Source organism: Uloborus diversus, chromosome 7 (genome assembly GCF_026930045.1).
Source record: "Uloborus diversus isolate 005 chromosome 7, Udiv.v.3.1, whole genome shotgun sequence".
Lineage (NCBI taxonomy): Eukaryota > Metazoa > Arthropoda > Arachnida > Araneae > Uloboridae > Uloborus > Uloborus diversus.
The window spans coordinates 127,565,358-127,593,019 of NC_072737.1; the positions used below are offsets into that span (position 1 = coordinate 127,565,358).

The 27,662-nt window shown below is 32.5% G+C and overlaps 1 protein-coding gene across 1 annotated transcript in view; it reads right to left on the minus strand.

The window, feature by feature from the left end:
* Positions 1 to 1,729: 1,729 nt before the first annotated feature.
* LOC129226494 (plasma membrane calcium-transporting ATPase 2-like) overlaps positions 1,730 to 27,662 on the minus strand; it is a 272,244-nt gene continuing 246,311 nt past the window's right edge. The window contains 3 exon segments of the mRNA XM_054861105.1: positions 1,730 to 1,974; positions 2,031 to 4,425; positions 24,426 to 24,494. Coding sequence (XP_054717080.1) covers positions 4,219 to 4,425; positions 24,426 to 24,494 — 276 coding nt within the window. The 3' untranslated portion in view covers positions 1,730 to 1,974; positions 2,031 to 4,218.

A 27,662-nucleotide genomic window follows, 5' to 3' on the forward strand; every position in this document is an offset into this window, starting at 1 on the left:
AATCGGATTGCAATGTATGTTCATGACATATTTTCATGTGTTCAGGACATATATAGATGACCCACAAATACCTCATATTCCCATGAATTAGAAGATACATGATCTTATAAAAAATTACCTGAAATGTTATATGCAGATTCATGTCCGGTTGTAATAGACTTGACGTAATATCGAGTTTTCCAAACATTCATTTATGTATATGTAAACATGATGTACACGTCTTGATAAACAAGATTTGACGTGAAAAAACGTTTTTTTTTTCAAAAATCCACTTCAAATGTGAGTGTGAAATGTGATGCACGTGATCCTGTCAATGATCAAATGAAATAGAAAGGAGTTGATATTACGATCTGCGAAATTCACTTCAAGATGCATCAAACGCGATGTAACTTAGATTTTTTTTTTTTGATGGCAGAATGAAGTAGACTTAAAATTTATTTTTAACATGCGTAAATGTGATACATTTAGTTACGCGCATTTTCAAAAGTCCACTTCAAATGTGAGTGTGAAATGTGATGTACGTGATCCTGTCAATGATCAAACGAAATAGAAAGAAGTTGAAATTATGGTCTGCAAAATTTACTTAAAGAAGCATCAAAGCGATGTAACTTAGACTTTCTTTTATGGATGAATGAAGTAGACTTAAAATATGATATCACTTTCTTTGAAATTCATTTCAAGCATGTGTAAATGTGATACATTTAATTTCTTCTTTGAGTCCTAATGAAGCAGATTTGACGTGATATCAAATTTACCAAACTTTATTTCAACTATAAGTAAATATGATGTACTACATCTCGTCATGTTTCGAAGAAGCAGATTTGACGTGACTTCATGATTTTTCAAATTCACATTAAATATGAGTGAAATACGATGCGCATGTTCTAGTCATTGTTCCACTAAATTTATTTTAAGTTAGATCAAACGCGATGTAACCTAGAATTTCGATCACGGCAGAATAAAGAAGACTTAAAATATGACATCACCTCATCTGAAATCTACTTCAAGCATGTGTAAATGTGATACATTTGGTTTCTTGTCAAAAACTGAACGAAGTAGATTTCACGTGATATTATCGTCCAATATATACTTCTGACTACCGCGAGGGAGATGAATGTGTTGTATCTAGTTAGATTTTATTGAAGTTGCTTTTGAAGGATATGATATCCTGTGCACGACTCCCAAAGGGTTAAAATGATGACGGCACCTAAGCTTCTAAAGAACGAAACTCAGAGAGACTGACTGACTGAATGCGTCAGATGTATCTACTTGAATCACGCTCGGAGAAGATATCACCATAGTACGGGAAGAACTGCGCCTATTTGTTTTGGATTGGTCTCCTAGCTACTTTCGACGGTAGTACGACTGGGTGGGGGTTACAGTGGCTCCCACGCGTTAACTTTCCTTCTTACGGGGTTATTAACAATCTGGAATATCCCACAAATACTTTTGTAATGAAGTTGACTTGTTGGGGAAGAGAAAAAGTAAATCTGAGAATGAAAATACAAACGTGAAGTCTCGTTGCCTTACCTGGAAATATTTATCAAAACGGGTTTTTAGTTTCAAATTCATTATATACAGTTTTGATATACTTCTGTAAGATAAGTAATGAGGATAAGTTCTCAGCTCACGACTAAAGATCAAAATATTTGGCTAGCTTAACGGCTACATATGTGAGATTTTAACTCGTATTTTAACCACCACATTCATAGCACTGAATTTTTGAGAACAAGATTGTCCTTGATTCGGAATCAATAAACTGTGTTTACAAAATGATGATCTTCCAAAAAATGTCAAAAAATACAATATTGGTCTAAATGATTTTAAGAACTTGCTTTTATTTAAATTTTTGTTTTCAGGAAAATAGAAATAAAGTGCTATTTTTTCTTTCAGCAAGCAATAAAATTGAAAATAGTATAAACCATGCGAAATCCTTCATTCCTAAATTTACACAAAAACTACAAATTTCATAACCTGGTTTCAAAATTTGAATAACAATTAATTGGACAACTGAACCTAATTAGAGAGACCTGGTTTCAAAATTTGGATGACAATTAATTGGACAACTGAACCTAATTAGAGAGATCCGGGATTCAATCCGTGATTGTTAATAACAAAGTTAGAGTCATAACGCTCCACAATGCTTCGAACAAGTAAAAGGACAATACACTGAGACAAATACTTTTGAATTACATAAGAATTAGTTTCCAAATTTAAAAATAATAGGTATGACACGCCAAGAATTCTGCAACACACATTGCAGGATACTAAATAGTTATCAATAGGTGATTACATGAACTGACTTAAAAGTATTCAGGCACTATGGTTCTCCAAAGAAAATGATTTCAAGTGCAAAACATCAAAATGATTTCGTTCAAATCATAAAAGGAAAACGTTCATACGCTGCAACAGTCTTCTAATACTCGGGAACCACTGTTCTACTGCGTATTTGTTTTAGCGAAATCTCGAACTAGATGAAACCCACGAATGAGTATTGGTTCGAGATCTCCGGAGACAACAAGGCCAATCAAATTCACATCAACGTAATAATCGACGTCCATGCTTATTTCATTGTTCGGCTTGTCCTTGTCTCGCGCACAATTTTGTCCTTGCAATACCCTTAAAAAGTGGACATCGATTATAACGTCAACCTTAGCTTGGTTGGCCTTTAGCATTTCGGAGGCCTCGATCAGTTTCGTTGGACGCGAAATTACCGACCGTATATAAACCGAAATTCAGAAATTACTGAAAAAGGTTCAAATGCTAATATAGACTTAAATCACCCGAACGAACGGTTAGAATAAATTTCTCTGGCTCCAATTTCTAGATTTTCTAGTAATCACAACACTAGACACAGATCAAACTGACCATAGAATTTTTATAATTTGTTAACAACCTGTTCGCTGGGATTAGAATGACCAAGATTATTTACAGCAGTATTTCCCAAACGATTAAAAAAAATGAGACTATGTGAATCGCTCAAAGGTTACGGAACACGAATCATTGAAAATTATTTATGTCAACACGGTAAAAGGGGTGAAACTTTTTACAATTTGTAGCATTAAAAAATATCGTTTTGAAATTCAGAACAGGCATTTCATAAAGTTACTTAATTTGACTTCAAAGCAGGCAAAACAAGTGATATACGCCTACCTAGCACCATATACTACTATTTACCTATTTATTTATAGCGGCATTTTTTTTCTTTTTTGATATATCTAGCAACATTCGTAAAGCAAGTTTTTTCCGCAGTTTGGGATATACTGATTGAACAGTATTTTGCATACGATGAACCTGAAAGCGATGATGGATCGAACGAACTTTCAGAAGAGGGTTGACACCATTTTCCCTCCTTCCCCGAACGTCGTCTCCATCGCATTCTTCGTCTCCTCGGTTGTAGATGACCGCACGGAGCCCGAAGAACTTGAAAGCCAGCAGAAGAGGAACTTGGCATAGAGTTTGAATATTCTTTTATTCTTTTCTGATTTTTTTTTTGCTGAATGGTTGATTTGAAACTCGTTGTCAAAATCTCGATGCTCCTTTGAGTGGCATCGTCTGCACTCTAATGAAGGAAAACGATTTGCATGAGGATTAGTCTGCCCCTATATATTAGGAGTGCATGTCAACAGGTGGCTGCGATGGCGTCACAGTTCACTCTGCAAAAAGTCACTTCTTGTTGTAATTAATTTAATATATTTTGAGCACTTTACAAATGTACAATGTGATTTAACTGCCGCGGCATCAATATATGCAGTCGCAATCTAAAACCACTAAGAGCAATGATCTATATCGTCTATGGGAGCTAGCACTTTCCCTGTTGTTAATCATATAATAATTTATATATTTATATGTATGTATATACATATAATCTCTACAGTTCTTTTGTATTTCGGTTCTGTCTTCTACGATATTATAAAAAGACACACACTGCGTATGTATAACCAGATGAGAACGTCTTCTTCTTGATCGCTTAGGTAGTAATGTCTTCTAATACTACACACGTGAGACAGTCAGAGGAATTTAACGAAAACAAATGCTATTTTACTCTTTTTCCCCAAGCACAAGGGTTGCGAAACAAAGACTTTTTTTTTCTTTTTAGAGATAGAGATAGAGATAGAGAGATAAAGATAAGGAAAGAGAGATTGAAAAGGGGGTTGTTTCGATAGAAGACGAGAGTTATCTTTCTGAGTATTTGTTTATGATATTTGTATGGTTTTCTCAGACGGGGGTTTCGTTGTGAGCGGAGTTTTTCTTGTCGTTACTCGTGTTGGCATCCTTGATGACGTCGGCGCCACTGGTAGACGCTGTGGCGTTCGGGTGCATCATTGCCCTCTTGCTTGCTGATCGCCCAAGGGCGCCACTTGCGTCCGCAGTTGAGTTCTTGCGGGAGTCCATTCCGCTGCGGAAAGCACTCACCACGCGAATCTGCAATCAGAAGAAACACAAGACAAAATGAGAGAAGACATTGAGAAATCAGGAGAATAGTTAGCCCAGTAGTCTGGAGAAAACTATTGTAAAGTAACATGCAGGGCCGACAAGAGGCGATTCATCTTAGTCGGAAACTAGGGGCCCGTTCTTCGAGGAGGCTTGACTCGGAATCGAAGAAGTATAAATTTGAAAAGCTTTATGGGATGAGGAGGACTGGGGACCAAATTGACAAGGAGCCCGCCTTGAATATCGGTGGCCCTGGTTAACGTTAATTGTAATGTTACACTTAACAGTTTATTTCAAGAAGTTTCGTTAATTGATGCAGATCCGCTTTAGTATCTACAAGAAACTACTTTGTTGCCATGGAATTTTTTTTCATCCAAATAGCAGCGAACTTTGCAGCGAAGCAAATCTGAACTTTGTATGAAAGTTGCATGATACATAAAGGTACGTGCTGTTCACAAAACGTCACTCTACAGTCAAAAAAATATTTCAGCAACTTTGACATGTCAGTTCACGGATACTTCATAAAGTAACTTTGTAGTGACATAACTGACTTTGTCCTCAGTGTCACGAAGGAAACAATTCTATCACTTTGTGACTGTGACTACTGTGATTCGTAGTAAAGTTCCTGTAACTTCTCTGTAACATTTTATCTATATGCAGCTCTTTATTTTGCTCACATTGTTTAGAAAAAATATCCAGGATGTTATGATTTCTTTGCGAAAAGTTAAACAAAAAAATAAGCTTTTCGACACTTATACGTCTTGTTATATCCCCCCCCCCCAAAAAAAAGAAAACGACACAAAATTTTTCTCTAAATTATTTTTAGTAAATAAATTTCAGTAGTTATAGTTTTGTCAATCCACATTATATTGCGCTTGCTACCTAGAAAATTTCGCATTAAAATACGGATCATTCAAGGACAAAGATGAGGAACTTATTTGCTTTTAAATGGCACATTAAATTTTGCATTTGAGGAAAAATACTGCACGAGCAGAGTCTTAAGGGTTTACGATCTTTATTTAATATACGACTTTTAAATATATATCAAAAAAAGAAAAGGAAAAAAGAAGCTACTGTAATTATTACTTAATACCATAGAGGCAAGATATACACCATAACCTCAATTGTTTTAGTTGGCATTTTGAGTTCAGAATGAAATCAAGTTTGCAATTTTCACAACTTTCTTATAGTGACCGAAATTTTTTATTGATTGATAAAGCTACTAGAAACTCAAAAAGACAACAGAGTCTCCATTTCTAAACTACGGTATAGTGTTAAGTTTCACAAAGGGCTTGCGAACAAATGATGTCACGCGTTTAGGGGAAGAAAGATAAGTGAAAATGTGGCAGTTAGTGATTAGGGGGGAGAGAGGGGTAACATGAAGCGTGACATCACTTTTAGCTCTTTGTCTCTTTTATGACAGGTTTTTGAAGTATAAAGACGAACTAATGAATCCTTCATTTAGAAACATTATTACTTTTAGGTAATATTTCTAGATTTTTAGGGAAGAAAAAAACAAATGTATAATTTTATTTAAAAACAGTATTAACCTACAAACGTCTTTCAAGGAGGAACTAAGAGTTTATGTTCACAGGAATGAATTTTTTTACAATAAGTAGACATACTTAGCAGTTAGTTACAGCCCCTAAACCAAAACTAATGCAGGACTACATGCAATATACCGAATAGCCTGTTTATCATATCCAGAGACTGCAGTTTCGTTTTAATTAGAACTTATCAGTTTGGATTAGTGAATAACAAAACTGGAGGCAGATGTCATCTCATTAAAGCTGAGAGTGCCAACAATATGGTATATAAAGTAAATTTTTCACACCATAGTGTCCGCAGCATGATGCGGTTCGACTCATGAATTGAAGGCAAAGCTTGGGTGTTTAGCAGTAATATATACTAAGTACCCAATAATAACTGTATCTACCAGTTTGTTGCTACTCTCAGCTTCGATGAGATGACATCTGCCTGGGTTATTCACTTATCCAGACTCATGATTTCTAATTAGAAGGAAAGTGCAGTGTCTGGATGTGGTAACCCGGCTGCCTGGTATATTTAATGAAGTAGACACATGTTTTGAAATAATTTTTCAAAATATTTCACTAGTTATTGGGTAAGATTTGACACATTTAGGTTTATACATACTAAAAAAAGAAGGGATGGGGGAGTTAAAAGCAAAGCTTTTAAAAATTCTGGTGACAAAATTTAAGACAGCTTTAATTGAACTTTTAAGACCTCCATTAAAGCATGTGGATGAACAAAAAATATACAGTATATTTATAGTTTGAAGGAAAAACAACAACAGGGAGTTAAAGGGACATTGACATGAAGACAGGTAAACTTTTTAAAAGAAAGAATTAATGCACACTAACTGAAAACAAAGAAAAGAATCCGGGAAACATGGAGAGTGAACGTCGTGAACAAAATACAATTAAAGTTAATCACAATGGAATAACATTAAGATGCAAACCAGATATTGGGAAATATCAAAGACAAACATTTAAGAAACACACAGATTAAGGTTTTAGAAAAGCGAGAAGTTTTAGTAGCATGCTGTAAAAATGGCGTTTCTTCATTTTTTTTTTGATCCGTGGAACGGTGAAAAATTTTCGCTTAATCCATTTCTCGGAAAATATAAGTTTTTTTTTTTTTTTTTTTTTTTAACAAAAACTTCTAGTATGTACTTAATATCTGTTGCGAATTTTAGCTGTAAGAAGTTGATTATTATTTACTAACAAAAACCAATTCTAGATATCAGTAGTTCTTGTAATATTAAAATTTTGCAGAGAATTAGGAAAAGCAATCATAAAATTTAAGTAAACAGTATCGTTGTTGCTATTATTATTTTTGAGTAAAGAAATTCTTCTGAAAATGGCGTTTCTCAGTCTTTTTTGATCCGTGGAACAGTGAAAAGCTTTCGCTTTATCCATTTCACGGAAAATAGAATTTCTACATTTTTTTTAAACAAAACCTTTAGTGTGTATTTAACAATTGTTGCGAATTTTTGATGAAAGAATTTCATTAGTATTTACTAACGATAACCAATTATAAATATTATATCGGTAGTTCTTGTAGCAGTAAAATTTTGCAGAGAATTAGGTGAAGCAATCAGAAAATTAAAGTAAACAATATCGTTGTTATTGTTATTATTTTTGAGTGAAGAAATACTTTCAACGTGAGCAGGTAAAAATTTTCTAGGACCAGCCTGATTTTTCAAAAGACCGGTGATGTTCCAACAGACTAGCGATTGAGAATCTCAGCCGTAAAGGGATTACACAAACTGATAAAAATGGTATAATGATGCATTTATCATTAAATGTTTTATACTTAATTTTAATTTCATTTGGTACTTCGTTAGCCTACGTGTCGTCTAAGTATTATGTTCATAAGTAATTTTTATCTAAGGTTATTTATCAATTCTTAGAAAAAAATATATTGTGAAGTGTTGAATTTATCCTTTTTTAAAATTTTGAATGCTAAACTGTAACCAATTTCGATATAGTAACTTGACTCTAATAAGAAACTTAAGAAGCGAATTCGGGTCAGCTTTAATAATAAAGTCATTTATTGGTGCTTTAAGAACATTTTTAAAGTTCGGTTTTATAGTAGAAGGAACCTAAAGGTCCATGTAGATGTAAAAACTTCTGCACTGTTTTATTTTTACTTTCTTTGTCTGCGTCTAAAATACAACCGTGTCACTAATATACATCATATATTCAGAATCCAACCCTTTTTGAACATTCAATATCATTCTCGAAAATTGTGACGCGTTCTACGGTAGAATTGTTTGAAAAGGTAAATTCTTTCACTTCTACCAGATTCTGGTTCAATGGAATAAGAGCTAAATCTCTGAGAACCGCATATTGTATCGTTTTTCTTATATAGTTTCAAACAGTCTTATATAGTTACAGTACATAAAGAAAGAACATTGTAATTTTTTTTAATAAAACTTGCGTCGAAACAGTATTTTTTATTGTAGTTAGTAAATTTGAGTCTTCGAAAAAAGGTGGAAAATTTTCACTTTTTTTTAAAGGGGCAAAGTAAAAAATAAAATAGTTTTGAAATTAAATATTTTCTATTTGATTATAAAACATTTTTTTGAATGAATAAATGAAAAGATCATGAAACTATAAACGGATAATTAAATGAATAAATCAATTAATATATGAAGAAAAATAAATCATCAGTAAAAGAATGAATGAATGGGAAAATAAGTATATGGCTGCATAAATAAGTGAATTATTACATGAAGGAATGTAAATGAATTAATTAATAAAAGAAAACGTAATTGATTTAGATTAAATGATTGAGTGAGTAAATCAAACAAACTATTTCACTTTGCCCTGTATATACTTGACCAATTGTACAATTCATTTAAAATACAAAAATCTTAATATTGACTAAACTAATGCTGCATTGAATAGTAGGAGGTCTCAAATAATATTTAAAATGTTAATAACTAGAACTTTATCATTTTATAGAAATAAAAATTATTTTTGACTTACAACAAAATATTACAATATGAGTATCAATCTTTTGAAAATTTCCTATTTTCCTAAATATTTTAATCTCTCGGCGATATTTTTTTCCTGACTGGAATAGTCTACATATGGTAATGCTGGAATAGACTATATAGTTAAAATAATATCAGATAAGTGGAGGTAAAAGCAGAGTAAATATTTCAGCATTTCACTTTGCCCCTTGTTCAACTATTGTAAAAGTGCCGCCCACCAGAACCTGATTAAGATACTGGGAGGACCTAGGCCAAACAGTTCTTCGGTTCCCCATGTATTTACACCTTACAATTTTAGCTATTGGCTGAAGCAATTTTAGCAATTTGGGGGCCCTTAAAAGTGAGGGCACCAGGCCACGCCCTAACTGACATATTCAGTAATCCGTCCCTGCAACCCAATCCATCTCAATAAATTTTGCTATGAGATGTGAAAAAAGAATGCATTTCCATTTTGATCGCCCAATCTTGATTAAAGGTTACCAAGATAAACATGATTGAACATGTTTTTATGCCTCCATTGCTACTGATTTTATAAAGCTTTTGCTTTCTAAAAGATATTTCTTTGCAGCTCATTTTTTGTTTCATCTCACTATATATTATACTTTTTTTTTTAGATTCCATCAAATATAGAAAAGGAATAGAGGAAGGGAGGAATTTCAATCGCTACTTATGGGTTAGCACTTGTATGATGGATATGACGTTATTACAAAAGTAGATGTCAGCAGAAACTAGAAAAGACGGGTTTCTGACCTCTCAATAAAGTAAGAATTTACTGTGCAAAGTGCAAACCATAAGTTATGAAGATGACTTTTTCTGTAAATATCTTCAGATGCCATCATTGCTTATGGTCCACGACTCAATTTCAATATTTTAAATGTTGAAATAGTGAAATTCATTTTTTTTTCATCATGCTCCAAATGCAGTCCCATTCTGAGTTTTTTGTATTTACCTAGTAGTGAAAGGAATGGATTTTCAATTATTCTTTATCAATTGGCAACTGCACCATGGCAAAAACCATTATTTGCGGCATCAAAATATTTCATAATTAATTTTTCAATATGATCCTACATCTGTCCCATTCTAAAATTTTATCACGTGTAGACCACATTAGTAAGCAAAAAAAAAAAAAAAAAAAAAAAAAAAAAAAAAAATCAGATTAAAAATGAATCCACTTTTTAAAACATTCAAGATCCAATAAACATTTTCGTGACCTTGAAATATTAATGTCCCATAACCCTTTCAAGTGTCATATTGATCAAGTGAAAGCCCTTTAAAATGACACCTAGTACGACTCCCTACTCCTATGAAAGCTGAGTAAAATTAATTTTTGAAAGCACCGAAATAACAATTTTTGCCATTTTTCGAGTACTAAGGTTCATACCGAAAACGAAAAAAAAAAAAAAAAACACTATTTTTTTTAAAAAATCATCCCGCGGATAGACTCAAACCTGTAAATTTTAGTAGAATTACTTGACATAAATCTCAAAAGTGGAGGGTTTTTTTTTCGTTCATTTGACATAGAATGACCCAGCTTACTTGAAGATATGAACTTGATTTATAGTTCAAGTTCTGCTGTTTGGAATGATGTTGGCAGCTATGAATGATACTTAGAAATCTAGTCCTTACAAATTCATTCACATGTAAGGACTTCCTTTTTTCAATGAAATTGCCCCACAGCGGAGTAATTGCAAATGGATTTTCAGACCTTTTAATTTGAGAACGTAACTGGGATAGTTATCTGGAAAGGAACCATTCATTGATTACGTAAGGATGATTTCGGAAATTTTCGATCCCCCTACCCCCATGTAAGGGAACGCAAGATTTTTCAAGCCCCTCCCCCAATTCTTATGTAAGATTACATTCGTTTTCCAAAATTATAAAATGTTGTTAGAAAAGGATCAGTTACACTAAAACTCCCAGTCTGACGTTAATCCAAAGATTTTTATTCTTCAAATTTATTATATGATGTGAAACTTATTAAAAAGAAAACATGCTTTACATAGTGCAATTCTTTTATTATATTTACACTACTCATTCTTTGTAAAACAAGTGAAAAATAGTTCATCCTAACACATTTTTTACCTTCCAGACGCAAATGAAATTGCGGCTGGTAGGTAAAAATGATCCCTGCCAAACCACTTGACCACGCGATTTCTAATATAAAATACCGACTTGAAAAATATTACGTAAGAATGGGTGCGAATCCCTCCCCCTAAGAAAGGGCATGTAGGAATTTTTCTAACCCCCCTCCCCTCTCTGTAACCTTACGTAATTAATGAATGGCTCCTAAGTTCAAAAAATAAAATATGGGGAGACTAGCCTTTTCTTTGGTTCTAAGTCTACAGTTGAAATTCGGGAATGAAAATTGTCTTGCTCAAAGATGACTTTTCTATCCTTAATCAAAGGCCTGACCACACAGGGTACTTTTCTCCGCCCACACCCCACCACTTAGCTGTAAGCCTTAGGTTCCACCGTCCGGGGGGTCCGCGTAGCGGGCCCCCCGGACGGCTGGGTGCGACGGTCGAAAGTCGTCTGGGCTACGGACGGTCTTGTTGCTTATTGCGCCAGGGAAGGTCCCGTGGTGGACCCTTTGAGAAGGAATAGGGGTAGAGAGCGCAGAGCAACCCCAAAGCCGTCCCCAAGATGAAGTCACGTGATGTGTGGAGGGAATTCCGGTTAGCTGTTAACCGGTTTCTACTACCGCATGGGATTTTGCATTGTGGTTGATCGCAATCGTTAATAAATTTTAACTGTTCTAGAATTTAAATGATTTTTTGAAGATGGTACATTACTGCTGTGCTTTCGGATGTCAAGAAAAGTATTCTAAGGATAGTGCTGTAACATTTCACAGGTAAGGGCGACATTTTTTTGTTCTTTTTCTACTTAAAAAATGATTTTCAAATGTATCTACACTCGCTGACATGTGGTAAATAATGCTCTGTTTGGAAAAGTAATGAATTTTCCTTATTTAATTTGCAATTGTTTGTGCTTTAATATTCATTTTAATTGCTTTTGTCATTAAAAACCTTTGGAGATGAGTTAATTTGTTGATATTTATTAATTTTCTTGGCGAACGGCCTTGAAGCTGCTGTCTGCTTTATTTGGCGAGCAATTTTATTGCCAACAGAATCGAAAACAAAACAGTATCGTTGCACACTGATTGTTTTAATGATCATGACGCTCTTTATTTCTCCATCATTGACAGTTAGATGTTTTAAACAAATTAGTTTATTTGTGTTTGCAGTTAAATGTTTTAAATAAATTAGTTTAATGTTTCTCAAAGAATAAGTAAAAAATTGCACAGAAAAAAAAAAGTCTCACCGCTGGTGCACCTGCTATTTTAATTGATTATAATCAACTATTAAAATGTTTACAATGTTTTGCTTGATCGTTTTATGACTTTTGATACCTGCTTATAAGAAAAAAAGTATTTAACATTTGAGTAGTTGATACAAAATGATCTTTTCAAAATTAAAAAATATTGCAGTTTAATCAAATATATACGTTTTTTTAAAAAGTTTTCCTTTTATTTTTCGCTTGTTATAGTTTTCATTGATTTTCGTTAAATCATACAAATCTTCCAAACAAATTTATTCTTCTGTAGAATTGCATAATTCTGTAGAATTGCAGCATCTTTAGATATGCATAATATTATTGGTTATTTTTAAAAACATGTCTAAAATTATCTCTGTTGCATTTGTTTACTAGTTATGTTTTTTATGCATTAAGCATCAGTAGGGATTAATCAGTAGTTGTTAAATTTATAAAAAACATCGAAAAAGTTTCTGTTTATAGAATTTTGAAATGAAATTGTAGACATGTTAATTTTTGATTCTGCTTTGATATCGACTTTTTTTTGTTCTTCAAAACGGCGATAAATGTCCGGCGGATGTCTTAATTGCAATTTTGACTTGTAATTTTTGAAGTTTACTAGTAATAATTTTTCAAATTATGACAGAAAAGGTCCTCACTGAAATGTATGATTATCTTTGTTTTATTAATATTTCCCTGAATATTAAACAATTCATTGACATGGCATACTTGAAATGCATAAGTTCATCAGTTTTTTTTTTGTTTTTGCTATATTTTAGTCTTTTTTTGTTACTACTCAAAAATTATAGCTTTTACCACGTAATTATATATTGCTTTGATTTCTTTAATAAAAGAGTTTTTAAATTATTTCTTGTGGTTCTGTATTTTTACTATTTTTCATGAAAACAATACTATCTAGCATTCACGTAGAAATAGCAGTTTCAAAAACAATTTTTATTTTGCTCACTGAAAGTAAACTATTGAAAAGAAAAGTTAAAATTTTTCTAAACCTATTTTTCCAATTATAATTGTAATAATAAAAAGGATTATAATACAAGAATTTAGCTGCATTGCTTTAATTTGCTTTGCACTTTTTGTTTTCCTGAAAACATGAAAAAGAAAATTTTAATTTTAAATTATGTGCTGAAAAAAGAAAGTTATCAGTTTTTAAGAAATAACATTTTTGTATAGTAATAAAAAAAAACGATTATCTTATTAGATTATGATGTTTGTAAAAATGATTTGCATTCGTCTTCTCTTAAAAAATTGCAATTGTATTATCAATTATCGGCTACTATTTTTAGTAATCTATTTTGAGATGACTAATTTTCAAAATTAATGGGCATGAAGTAAACCCCAAGAGAAAAAGCTGTTTATTATTGAATCGAAACCTACCGAGTTTCAACGGATTGAGGGGGAAAAAAAGCCGATGCGCGATCGCCAAGAAATGCGATGATCGCCAAACATTGCACTTTTCTACCAGGTGACTTGTGGACAACTCTGGCGCGTTTCTTCTAAAGGGGGAAAAGGTAGCTGGGTCCCTCTACTTACCATCTCTCCTCTAAGGGTGGACCCCCCAGCTGGGAGTTTACTCCTTAATGTGTGAACTTTGCTCGCCATGAGATACATCACACAGGGTACTTGGTTGACTTTTGTTTGATTGTTTCTGATAATTGAAAAGGAAAAGTCTCAATTTAATTGCTTCTGTCTTTCAAAATAAGTTTTCAATTTTAATTAAAAATTAAAGTCTACACTGAATGAAGTGTCCTTGAAGCTGTTATGCGTTGATGAACTTTGGTTTCAAGTCTTCTCGGCTGTCCCCGCGGCTGTTTGGTAATTGTGAAATATTCTCCTGTTATCCATTGGAAGGGTGATCTAGTTGAACATATTTTGTTCATTTTGAACAGTTCAAAACCTTAAAATTAAGGTTTACGTTTAAATTTAGGAAGCATATAAATTCAGATCTAATGAGGGACATTGGTTTAGACAAACTTTACCCACATAGAACTTTAAGAGTACAAACATTCTTTGGGCTACCTCATTTTCAATCCCATATTTGATGATTGCAATTTTCGTTCAATTTTTAACAACTAAAAAATATAAATATAGCATTAGGATTTATAGAGAAGTTTTAATCTTATAGGAATATTGCAAGCAAACGTCTCATTGCTCGTTACGACGCTTAGATACTACTGCAGAATAAACCTTCTTAGGGAATAAAGGATTGTAATTATGGAAAACCCCCACACAGCAGAAAAGCTCTCATATCTGCTGAGTTACTTTTACACATGTAACTAAATTAAATTACTTCATCGCAAGTAGAGTCCGGCTTAGCTCTGTAAAATTGGTATAAAACTTCCAGTAACTGCTATTAAGGCTAAGGGGTGGTTACTAGTATTTCAGATCTTGGAGTATCCAACTTTCTTTCATCTACTTATTGCTTAGGGGAGACTAGGAATACTTGATCCCTAGGGATACATGATCCCATTGACGAAAATGTATCAAAATCATTAAGTAGAGATTTGAAACCTCACAATAAAATTAAAGTTATACTTGTACATAAAAACTGGCAACATTTTGTTTTTTTCAGCCATTTTGTTTCAGCTCAAGAAATGATCGTCTGATTGTGACATAAGAAACTTTTTTTTAGGAAAGCAATCCGAAGTTTATATTATCCGTTAAATACAACTTTTAAAAAAAATTCGAAGTTTAATGTTAAAGTATGGACAGTCTTTAATAATTGAGACATATTTTTAGTAAATTGCCACTGATTGTTAATAATAGAAGAAGTATGTTTGTAAAAATTGCATATTAGTGATACTTGATCCCTGCGTTTAGAGGGATCCATGATCCCAGGGATCAAGTATCCATATGACAATATAAACACTATGAAAACAATACAGATCTTGCTTGCTTAGTTGACATTAACTTCAAACATTCAAAACCATGTTACCATGATAAAATTTATCATAAATTGAGTGATAGATTTAAAAAATCACTACTGTATAAATATGTTAAACAATTGAAATATCAGTTCGCACTTGTAACCCACCTCAAACATCTAAACAAAAGCTAACTCTACAGATAAATTATGGTCTGATCAGCCAAATGAGCTTGAACAAGTTGAAATAGATGTCAAATCTTTGTTTGAAAGAAGAAATAAATGATTTTACTATAATTAGATTTACAAAAAAAGTGAGTTGCCCATTATGTTGACCCATTAGCGGATAGAATGCAAAGTTGGATTTCTAGAGTTTGAAATAAGTTTTCTGAAGCGAAAACGTAATATGTTTAATCAATTTATTTTTCCTGAAAAATTGACAAAATATGTGAAGCTGCACACATCCAATTGGGTTGAGCGGAACTTAAAGAACTACAACAAACGAATTGTTTGCATTTGACTTTTCAGGTTTTGCAAACATATAAGCTAGGCTTTCTTTTTTATTTGGGGTACACTGATAGTTACATTTTTCTTCCCTCTTAATAAAAATTAATTCAAATGATGAAACTCTAAATTTTATTATTACAAGACAAGAAGCCTATAAGAGGATTTTCGTGCTTGTCATCCTATTTTTTTTTCATTTGTTGCAATTTTAGCTTCATTACGCTACTTAAAAAAAATTGTTAGTTTTATTTATAAAATATAGTATTTTGTTCACAACTGCATTGGATAATAAGTAACTGATCAAAAGCAGTCGTTCATGAAAGTTGTGTACATTTTTTTACAAATGTCTAGTGAAATTTGAAACTATGTTATTTTGTGTTTACATTATTATAATCTAATAAAGAAAATTTGAAATAGTGTTTTGTCTTTAGAAACAATGTGTAGAAAACGAAAATCCGTAAATAAACTGCCGATCTAATGAAAAGTCTACGTATTTTCTCAGTGGGATCAAGTATCGGTATGAAAGGATCATGTATTCCTTGATGTGGTGATACATAATCCCTTCATGAAATTTTTGAAAAAAAAAAATATTTTACCAAAACTGTTATTTCAACTAAAAAATACTGTCAGGTGGAGGACAAAAATTATCTTTGTTCATGTACTTAATAAAAACTGATAATTTTCAGCAAAGAAAAACATTGAAAACTAAAGTGGGATCAAGTATCCCCAGACTCCCCTACTAACAGCTACATAACAGTAGGATGCGCAGCCATTGCAACGATCAATATTCATGAGACGGTTTCCATTACTGTTGAACAGGCATGGACAAAAAGGAGCGACGATGGGAGTAATGTCGCCTGAACTCTCCACCGGTAATTTTCCAATATTGAAGATCAAAAAACACAATTTTAACTAAATTAAATGGTTAGGAAGTTAGGTTCTTTTCCCGTTTTTTTTTTTTTTTTTGTGGGAATTGAAGTGCGGAACATGTGTGATCAACGTTTGTACACCTGAACACGTAGTAAAGACTGAATAATGAAATACAAACCGTCCAGCCCCTGCAAAACTTCTGGATACATCCCTACTTTTAATTTGTCGGAGGTTCAGTAAAATGACATTTGCAGGAATTCATTCAATGTTGCAGCATACATGAATCAAAGTATGCAATAAGTGTATCCTTCAGATAAGTCTCATTCATTACTATCATTTTGTCGCTAGAAAATATTTGGTGATACTGTTTTGCAAGATGAAGGATGCATATTACAAAATTACGTATAGGGTCAAAGTTAGTATAGAGTTACGCATCAAATTTTGCTTAATGATGTTATATTTGGATCCAAGATCTTCAACAATATTATTTTCAAGCCAACAATCTAATACTGTATCAAAATCAACGTTAACTGTATTAAACAATTTTACTTTTATGAATTCCATTTCACAAAAATGGCAATAATTAGATGCATCTGAATACCCCTAAATAAGAATCTAAATTCTCTTTATATGAAATTCATACTTACCTTGAATGGAAAGTTCAAAGTATAACAAAACTTCTTTTATTTACAAATACATCTTTAACTATATAAGACGATAGAAAACTACAGTGCTCTTAAAAATGTTTTTAAGGAATAAGTAAATAAATATATCGTTAATGATTCTGATGGATATATTTACCTAATAAGAGAAAGTCAGCCATTTTCTAACGTTATCAGATAGGAAAATAAGACACTTAAAAATCATTTATGTTAAAAAACTCTTTTACTAAGTTCAATTATGTTGAAAACTTTTGCTTATTTAAATTACACAGGCTTTTTAACAATTACTGTCACGATTTAGACATTTTTAGTATCTCTATTCATGAATTCAAAACAAAATATTTCAAATTTTTAAATGTAAAATTTACTTTAATGGATCGGCAGCATGGCAGTGCCGTAATGCTGTGATAAGGTTCACAATGCTGTTAGGTTAGGTTTTCTCCACTTATCTTGAAATCCGAACAACTTTCAAGTCTGGATATCGATTCGAACGGGGTAAGAAATCCGGACTGTTCGGAAGAAATTTGAAGGTCTAGTAGCCAACCCGAAATTAATCATATTAGATATTTTTATATCAAACATATGAAAAAATGCTGTTGTTTATCTCATTTCTTCAGTTCCTGATTCTGATAATTGACAATTCATAGCTAATTAAGTGATCATGCATGACGTAGTGCAAGAAAATCTCTGTTTAATATCAATGCACTCAATGGTATTTCGTAGAGTTTCACAATGATGCCAGGTTTGGTTTTCCCCAATAGTCATAAAATCCGAACATGTTTCAAGTCTGGATATCTTTCCGGACGGGGTATGAAAACCGGACTGCCCGAAAGAACTTTGAAGGTTTGGCAGCCAACTAGAAATGAATCATATTAGAAATATCTATGTCAAACATAATATCTAGTGCTGTTGTTTTTCTAATTTCTTCAGTTCATGATTCTGATGATTGACAATTTTTCGCTATGTGATCATACGTGATGTAGTGCAAGAAAACGTCTGTTAAATATCAATGCACTCAGTGATATTTAGTAGAGTTTCATAACGATGCATAGTTTGAGGTGAATATTCATTTTGTGCTTTTGGATTATATGCTTTGATCAAATCGAAGTGCTCAGATGTAAGATAATTTTTTTGTAAGATCGTGGATGCAGTGTGGATATATTTAAAATTTAACTTTTTCCGAAACCGATGGTTTTAAGCGACGCTGTTTAATGTAGCAGTATAATATCGTACATATTTATGTCAAGAATATTAGGACAATTGCCCCTTCTCAAAAGGCAAGTTAAGGCAAATTTAGACCCCGGAAGAAAACTGGCTGAGCTAGTGTGTCAAGAAAAGGGACCCTGAAACTGTTGTAAAGGTTGCAAGGTTGTTCAGATAAATTTAAAAAACCTAACACTTTTATTTACAGGCTCCATAATACATTTGAAATGAATTATCCTTTAAAAAACAATAAAGGCATTTTTTCAGCTTAGATGTACTTCTAGTACCAATGAGACACAAAAGACTTTTTCTCTAATCAGAAACACATTTTTACAAATTATCTATAACAAGTTGCATTTTTGAAAATCTTTCTTATACTTTGTTTATACATTAAAGTAGTTCTTTTATTCACTGAAAAAAAATTCCGAAACGTTACTGGTTATTTTCGTGTAACGTCTCGGGATTTCACACGTTTTCACCTATTTTCCCGTAAAAACAAGTATCTCCACAAAAAAGTTTCCCGAATCGCTACAGATTGCACGCGTGCAGACTTTTCACTCTTGTAGAAAATATTTTTAGCAACCAGTTTAAAGATTGAATGAGCGTGTTTATTAAGTGTATCGGCCTAGGGTTGCTTACTGCCAGTCCAGGTTAAGCACCTAATGAGAGCGAAAAAGTCAATGGATAGCTATAGCTTTGCAAGGCAGGAATTGCAGGTAAGAGATACGGTAGGTTCCTTCTTGCATAGCTGTGGTCGCTCTAATTTTAATGGATCCTTCTTGGTAAATCAAGAAGGTTCTAATCAATAACACTAAACCTACGTAATCTTTCTAGAAGGTTCTAGAAACATGACTAGCTTTACAGGGGAGATTTCGCATTTCTTCAGAAAGTTTCAAGGTTAATTTCGGAAAGGTTACTGACTTTCAGCGGAAAACGTTCCTGGTTTTTCCAAGATATGTTACTGGAAGAAATTGGTCACATCAGCTGCCTATTATTTTCCAGGAACGTTTCTGAATCGTTTTTACAGTGTTAAAAATAATAACATAAAATGTCAAGACTAAATAATTAAAAAAAAAAAGTATACCAGACGTATGAAATCTAGGAAAACCAACTGTAGAACTGAGCAAAAATTTTACATTGCACACCGGTAACTTTTTGAAAAAAAAAAAAAAAAGAAGAAAGAAAAGAAAAAAAATGGTTTTTGCTTTTAACAGTACACTCAGACTCTTTAAAACGCAAATTAGCATTTGAAGTTGGAAAATAAATTTGAAAGTATTATAAATAAAAAAGGTTCTCAGATTTATAGCAAATGGGTCAGAGAAATTCCAGAAATTTTAGTGCAATGAATTATTTAACATTACTTCCGAATACCTTTTACTAACTAGGATATTGCCCCTTGTGGCTAACTCTAAAATTTGTATCAATAAAAGCTTGCTATTAGCGATTTTTTGGAACATTCAATGAGCTTTGAGTACAAATTTTTAATAAAGTAGTAAATCGTTAGAAATTAAAATATAGTTATATACTTCTGCCTTACAGAAGTGAAAGTACAGAACAATCAATAGAACTAAGAAGTGCTTCAAAAAACTGCTGCAAAAAATTTCAACGAACGTTCGAAAATTTTAACGCACCGAATCTCTTATAAGAACGGTATTACACTTTTTAACGATAGAAATGTAATGGGCGAACTAGCTTTGTATTTTGAACAGCAAATAACTCCTTTAATGATTTGTCCATTTTATTGAAACAAGTTTTTTATGCAGTGCAGTGAGATAGAAATGCTACGCAGTGCAACTTAACGCACCACATATGCATTTCTGGGTTGTAGTTGTATTGTGTAAGTACAACTGTGTTACATTAGTGAGGACAGATGCAATGATTTAGGTTTGGTTTTGTAAACATTGAGTGACCAAAAGTTGTCGGATGTACTGGAGGATTGCTTCCGCAGTATCCTCACTATGTACCACAGCAGTACCTGCTGCACAATACAATCTTAGCTGTACCCCAGAGCATGAGCGCCCATATGCAAAATTGTAAGGGGGGGGGGGCTCAGAAATTTCAACCATGGTTTAGCAGGATATTTTCCCCATGGAGATAAATTTCAAGACAGATTAGAGTCATTAAAATTTGACATTTTCAATTATTTATTCATTTATGACTGGAGAAGAAATATTTTTATATTTTTGCAAAGAAGAAAGTTCTAAAAGCAAGGAAGTTCTAATTTACAAGGAGGGGGGGGGGCTCGAACCCCCCCCCCCTGCCCCCTATATTGGCTCCCTCGCCCCAGAGGTTGCAAGCACTTGTGCAAAATGCTGCTGCATGTATGGAGTTCTAAGTTTCTCTGAATCCTAGATCACACTTCACTCCAAAAACAAAATTTGCTTTAATAAATTGGATATATTATAAAAAAAAAGTAATTAACATATTGAAATAGGGAGTTACTTTTCAGAAATTCTGTACAACTCACGATTATATCCATAAGTTGCATTAGTACAAAATTGCTATTATTGGTTGTTAAAAAACTTTTATAAACTTATATACCTCTTAGTGACGCGTAGGGATTTATGGGTCACTTACATGATTTTGGAATACGCAAATGAAACAACAGAACAATAAATAAATCTACGAATTTTTTCGAGACATTGTTGTAGTAAATGTATATGAAAACTCTCAAAATTATTTAATGAAATTACCCTTGCATACTTTCTGCGATAGGGATAACTAACTTATAAAAATTTTTGAAAACATTTGTGTTGAATGAAAATTTGCTGTTAAATAGTGAATCAGTTTCAAAATTCTTCATATCTTTTCCTTGTAATTTTAATGAAATAGTAGCTTGGTGAAATTAAGGGTGTTTTTACACAACTTTTAGTTACAGAAATGGAATCACAGATCAATAGACGGAGTTTCAAAGTGCTTTGAAAAAGTGCTGTTTTAAATTTGAAACAAAGTCCGGGACTTCTTCTATAACGAACTCTTCATTAGTAATCTTAAATAGTTTTGACAATAATGAATCGTGAGGATTTTGAGAGTTTGCGTTAATAAAGATTTTCTCTTATTAAATGTATTTTTCAAATAGTAGTTTGTTGGAGACTAAATTTTGAGTTACACAAACGAAACTACAAAACGATCAGCGAAGTTGAAAAGTGCTTCGTAACAAAACTGTTGTAAATTTTAAAGTTCGCCCGAGTCTTTTTCAGCAGCGAATTATTTATGCAGGGTGTATTTTGAAAGTAACGGCAAGTATGCCATACTGGGACTAAACGATGCTTTCTTTTATGTATGCTATGATGAAGTAGCGTGTTTTGCTTCTTGATTGTGGTTTCTTATTAACTTCATGTAATTTCGCAATCAAGAAGCACCATAATCAAGATGCTCCACAACCAAGAAGCAAAACAAGCTACTTCATCACAGCAGACACTGTTTTCTTATATGTCTGCTATGGTGAAGTAGCGTGTTTTGCTTCTTGATTGTAGTTTGTTATTAACTTCATGTAATTTCGCAATCAAGAAGCACCATAATCAAGAAGCTCCACAAACAAGAAGCAAAACAAGCTACTTCATCACAGCAGGCACTGTTTTCTTATATGTCTGCAATGGTGAAGTAGCGTGTTTCTCTTCTTGATTATGGTTTCTCATTAACGTCATGTTAATCTACAATCACGAAGCACCATGATCAAGAAGCACTACAATCAAGAAGCAAAACAAGCTACTTCACCACAGCAGACACTGTTGTTTTCTTCTATGTCTGCTTTGGTGAAGTAACTTGTTTTGCTTCTTGATTGTGGTTTCGTAATAACTTCATGTTAATCCACAATCAAGAAGTACCACAATTAAGAAGCAAAAAATGTTGTTTCTCCATAACAGAGAGAGAAGAAAGCATCGTTTAGCCCCAAGATGGCGGAAGTGTATGTACTTAAACTACGATTCAGGTCTTGAGTCGAGATGGTTACTATCGTCCATCTAAGTTTGTAAAAGCATTTCAGATGCACCCTGGTATGTGTTCTTGAATATAGTTCTTGAATATATAATTCTTAACAATGAAGATATTATAACTCATTATCATTTCAAAATTTGTATTAATAAAAATTTGTTATTAGTGATTTTTTGAATACCTTCAAAAACTTTTAATGTAGTTATTAAGAAAATATTCACTGGTTAGAAACTAAGGGACATGTATATAGTTTTGAGTTAGTACACAAATTAAACCATAAAGCAGTCAACGGAACTACAAAGTGCTTCGAGACAGTGCTGTTTTAAACGTACAAAGAAACATGCGTGCTTGGACAAGATACTTCAGATATTAGAATCATCATGCTTTTACATGCTCAAACACCATGCTCACTGGTATGAATAAGTGCAGATTTTAGAATTTCAAACAATACAAATATAATCAAGCATGCAATTTTTAAACGTTTCAAAAAGACATGCTTCGTACATCATGATTTACGAACAAAATAGTTATCACTTTTGTTGACCTGATACCAAAACTTCGCTCACATATGTTTTACATAAAAGTTAAGATATTTATTATTTGTTTTCCTATTTTTAGTATTAAATGATATTTACTTCCAGAACTCAAACTTAGAAGATCAAAATCTGTGTAGGATGTTTTCTTCATCTTCTCAAATAATTAAAACATTTGTAGCAAATCTTAGCAGTTGCGCAAATATGTTGTTAGAAATATGAGAATGATTTTGTTATTATAAATAAATAAAATTAAAATTAACAAAACTTTTTTTGCTTAAATCTTTATATGATTTAATACTTAATAAAGTTTGAGGCTCATAAAAGTTTCATTTAAAAATTTTTATACTTCCTTATAAATATCCATAATTTTTAGAAAATCAAAGATTACAGATTTGATTACCCAAAATAAAATGGGTTTTCAATTTTTAAGCATGAATACGAAAATAATGAAGATAATTTTAGATATTGATACAACTTTAGTTTATTACTAATTAAAACTTTTAGTCACCAGCTATAATTAAAGCTTAACAGCTTAAACAGTTGGCTTAAATTTTAGCGACTAAAATTATATTGATGCTAAACTGGTGCATTATATATTTTCATCTCGAAGAATTGTATAATAAGATATTGATAAAATAAGATAGAAAGCAATTAAATCTGTCAGAATGAAAATTTATCGAACTGTCGTGAGACGTATAACCATGTTTTTGTGATCATGAATAACAGAATGAGAATCTTTAACCCAGACTAGCAATCAAAATGAAATATTGATTTCAGGATTGATTTTCAATTTGAAAATTATAATCTAACTACCGAGGGTAAAAATCATAATCTTAAAGTTTCGATCCAAACGTAGAACAGGATATTCAAATAGTTACCAAAATATTAATGTTCAAATCAAAGAGAAAGAGGAAATTGGGTTAAAGAACGGAATGTTCAGACCAATATACTGGTTCTTTGAAGTAGAAGGTACCTTACCTGAAAGTGGTGATATAAGTCCCTGTGTTTAAAACAGTGCTTATATAGGTCATAACAACGAATGAAGAAACTATTTAAATGGTGAATGTAGGTAATTTCTAAGAAATTTATCAAAGCTGTTAAAAATTTTTGTAATGCAATATTGATCAGCTTGAATTCAGTAACAACCATGATTTTATCTAAAATGCATGAAGATGATCTGAATCAAGCAATTATTCCAGTCTCCCCATTGGCTAACCATACAATGGCTAGCCTGACTGAGGACAGAGGGATATGAACTAATAGACTTACAAATAATGTACCCGGTAGACAATGCTATAATGTTATAAAACAGGTTTCATTAAACTAACTGATAGGTAAGAGGTAAATACCATCGCCAACAATATGCAGATATTACTTTGATGCAAACAAGCTGTAATCACAAAAGCATTCATTCAAAAGACCTGGCAATTGCAAGAAGCTACCAGCTTGCTTCAAAACTCATACACCTGAGCGTAGCTATAAAAATGTGTTAGTACTTGTAAGTCAAACTATTGGGAGACAATACCAAACCAGTTGCTCCAACCATAAACTTAGGAATCAAAACTTACCGCTTCGTCAGTAGCGGCTTTACTGTAGGGAACTGGTATCAATCTGTCTTGAAGCTCCCCGCCAATCACCTGCAACGACATACTTGATTGCAATGAAAGCTGAAATATAATTGCATTCCCCGGTTAGTCGCTGACGGTACACCTCATTTCAAACAATGACATTGCATAACAAAAATTACTTGTAATTCAAAACAAGTATTCAATAGCTTCAATTTGTTTTCAAGCAATCAAGATTGCTTCATAATTTCACTTTGTCGTGGATTTTTATTAGCTTGTGGTTAGTATTGTAGATAAAAATTCAGATAATCCATTGCCGTTGATTGAAAATGTTTTTCAAAGGTTACGTGGTAATAACCGTTGTCTTTTTATTTGCTTGTAGAAAGTGTTTGTTTTTATTTGTTTCTTTTTTGAACTTTCCTTCGGATTTTACAATCTTTGTGCTTGTTATTTTATTTATGAATATTTTTGGAACATCGTTTAATGTAGTTATAGTAGGCAAATTAATACAATTAAAAAAAATAAAAAATCCGATGCTTCTCCTCCCTTCCCTCCAAAAAGCCACAAGCGGCTTTTTGGGGTAAAATATATTTATTTTGATAAGCGTTTCAAAATGCGTACTATAATTTTTTTTTGTAATTGTTATGGAAAGAATTAAAGAAATTTTTAAAGGAAAAACTACATTAACTGCATTGTTTGAAAGGTGTTACTACTTTATTTGTCTGCTTATTTACTTTTTGCGCATCCATTTTATCAGATGAGAAAGGCATATTTTGTTTCTAGAAACCAACTTAAAATCTAAGAAGGTATGCTTGACATAAATTGCATTCTAAGCTTATTAAGAGAAAATTGATCAGATGCAAGAAAGTTGATGGTATACAGGAAAGTAGATTTTTTACATGTTGTTGAAATTGCTGAAAGTGTTCTTTCTATATTGTAACAATATAAATTACATAAATCTTGTGCCTTTGAAGTACGAAAGTACAGGAAGTTTTAACCATCTAAGAAATTTTATTTTGCTGTATTAAATTTTTGCACTGGTTTGATTAAAATGCTCTATTTTGTATCCCATTTTCGACGTGGCTCAACGTTACCCTAAAATTAGTCTTAACAGATTAAAAGTAGTTCATTTTGAACGAGCAAGAAACCACACGTCAAAATATGCCAGGGGAAATTAGCTTCTACATTTGAGTGAAGCAACTGCTTCTTTGGGGATAGATTGTTGAAATTTCGGGTCGCTTAACTTTGGGCAATTATTCTTTTCCGGCAAAATCAGTGAGGACGAAGTACATTAACTCTTTTTGGTACCAAAAAATTAGCAACAGTTGGATGAAAAAATATCAAGAATCTCAGCTATTTTCTCGTAAAAAATTTACACAAAATTTAATAAACTTTCTCAATTGTAAAGTAATTGATTTTAAAAATGACTTCATTGCTGGTGACGTCAGAGCGTTATTTTATCAGTGATTTTGGCTATTATATACAGGGTGTTCTGTTTTAACCTGCGAGACCTCTATTTTCGGAACCGTTAGTCCTAGCTGCATACATCGAATTGCAAAAATGTTCAAAATCAGATGTAGAGTTAAGGTGTTGAAAGTTTGAAGCAAAAGTAAAAATAAATCAAAAAACACAAAATTAACCTTCCGGGCCCTAGGTCCCCCAACTTACTTTAGGGAAATAACCTTTATTGAAAAATAATTACAACGCAAAACGTTTGACGCTAGTACGACCAATATTCATCGATCAGATATGAAACGCAGCCTTTAGTGACTTACACCACTTTTACACTCGCTGTTAAAAACAGCTTTTGGGGGGAAATATAGCTGTTAACAAGGATTTAAAATTACTCGTATATGTGAGCTAAGAGTGGTTTTTCAAATTGTTGAAGGTTTTACAGCGTGTTTTTGGGTATCATGGCATAGCATTTGCATTTATTTTTGAATAGCAATGAAAAATATAAATATTTTGTTTTTAGCTTACTTTTAAAGTAAAAGTCTAAGAAAGAAGAAAACAGCATGAAAAAAAAAGCTTAATGCATCTTAAAAATATCGTGAAAAAAATCAAACACAAAAAATTATTAAAAACATTGAAAAACATAAAAATTAGAAAGTAGGGTATTGGGATTTTGAACAGTTCAAAAAAACTTATCATTAGCGCCTACAAGGAAATTCAAGTCAATCCCAAACTTAGAGGCGCATTAGCTTCAAAAAAACTTTGTAGGAAAAAGTTGAAGAGCATGTAAAGAAAATATTTTTGATTTGAACGATTTTTCGCTCAATTTTGAACATTTTAAATTCTTTAACAACTTAATTTTAAATTCCTTAACTAACTTCGCCTACGGCGAAACTAAAAGTCAATGTACATCCCGAATTTAAAGGCAGATTTGCTTCAAACAAGTTTTGTTGGAAAGAGTTGTTGATGACACTTCGACTCCTAGAACTTTAGCGCCGTCGATGCCGACTCTGACTCCGATTTCCCGACTATGACTTTTGCTCTGCTACTTTGGCAAAAATTTAAACGCGGATGGAAAATGACTCTTCGTCCGACTTCTGGTCCGACTCTTCGTCCCCGACTTCAACTCCTTTATCCCAAAATGAGTCCGACTCCCACGCCGCAAACATTGGTAGAGTTGCGGACTATGAGAGAAAGTGTCCAATTCCGACACCGAGTCCTTGTATTAAAAATCTTCTACTCCGGACTCTGACTCCTTAACCTCAAAATGAGCTGGACTCCGACTCCGCAGCCATGGTCTTTACTGTGAAATAATTATTGTTGAGATGATGTTTTAACTTTCACTCTAAAGTTTTAATTTATGTATTCAGTTTTTGGCGGAGTACTTAATGTTTTAACATAAAGATAAGCGCAGACGATTTTTTTTTTTTTTTTGATAATGAGAACTTTTTTTTTTTAAGTTGACATTTTATTGTTGTTTATTTATTTTTAAAAGTATATTTATTATTTTTTGAAGTAATTTTTGGAAACAGGGAACAAACAAACGATTTTTTTTTTGATATAATATATTTATTTTAGTGAACATGTTATTTAAAATTCTTTTGTAAAGTGATTAAAGTTTTCTTTAAATTGGAAAATAATATATTAGCTGTGTAGGTGTGCTTTGTCTAAAAGGTGGTACTTTTTTATTTGATTGTTCATTTATTTTTTAACGCATCTGTTTTTTTTTTTAGATGAATAAGACGTATTTTATTTCTAGAAATCGGCTTTTAATGTTATTAAGTTATG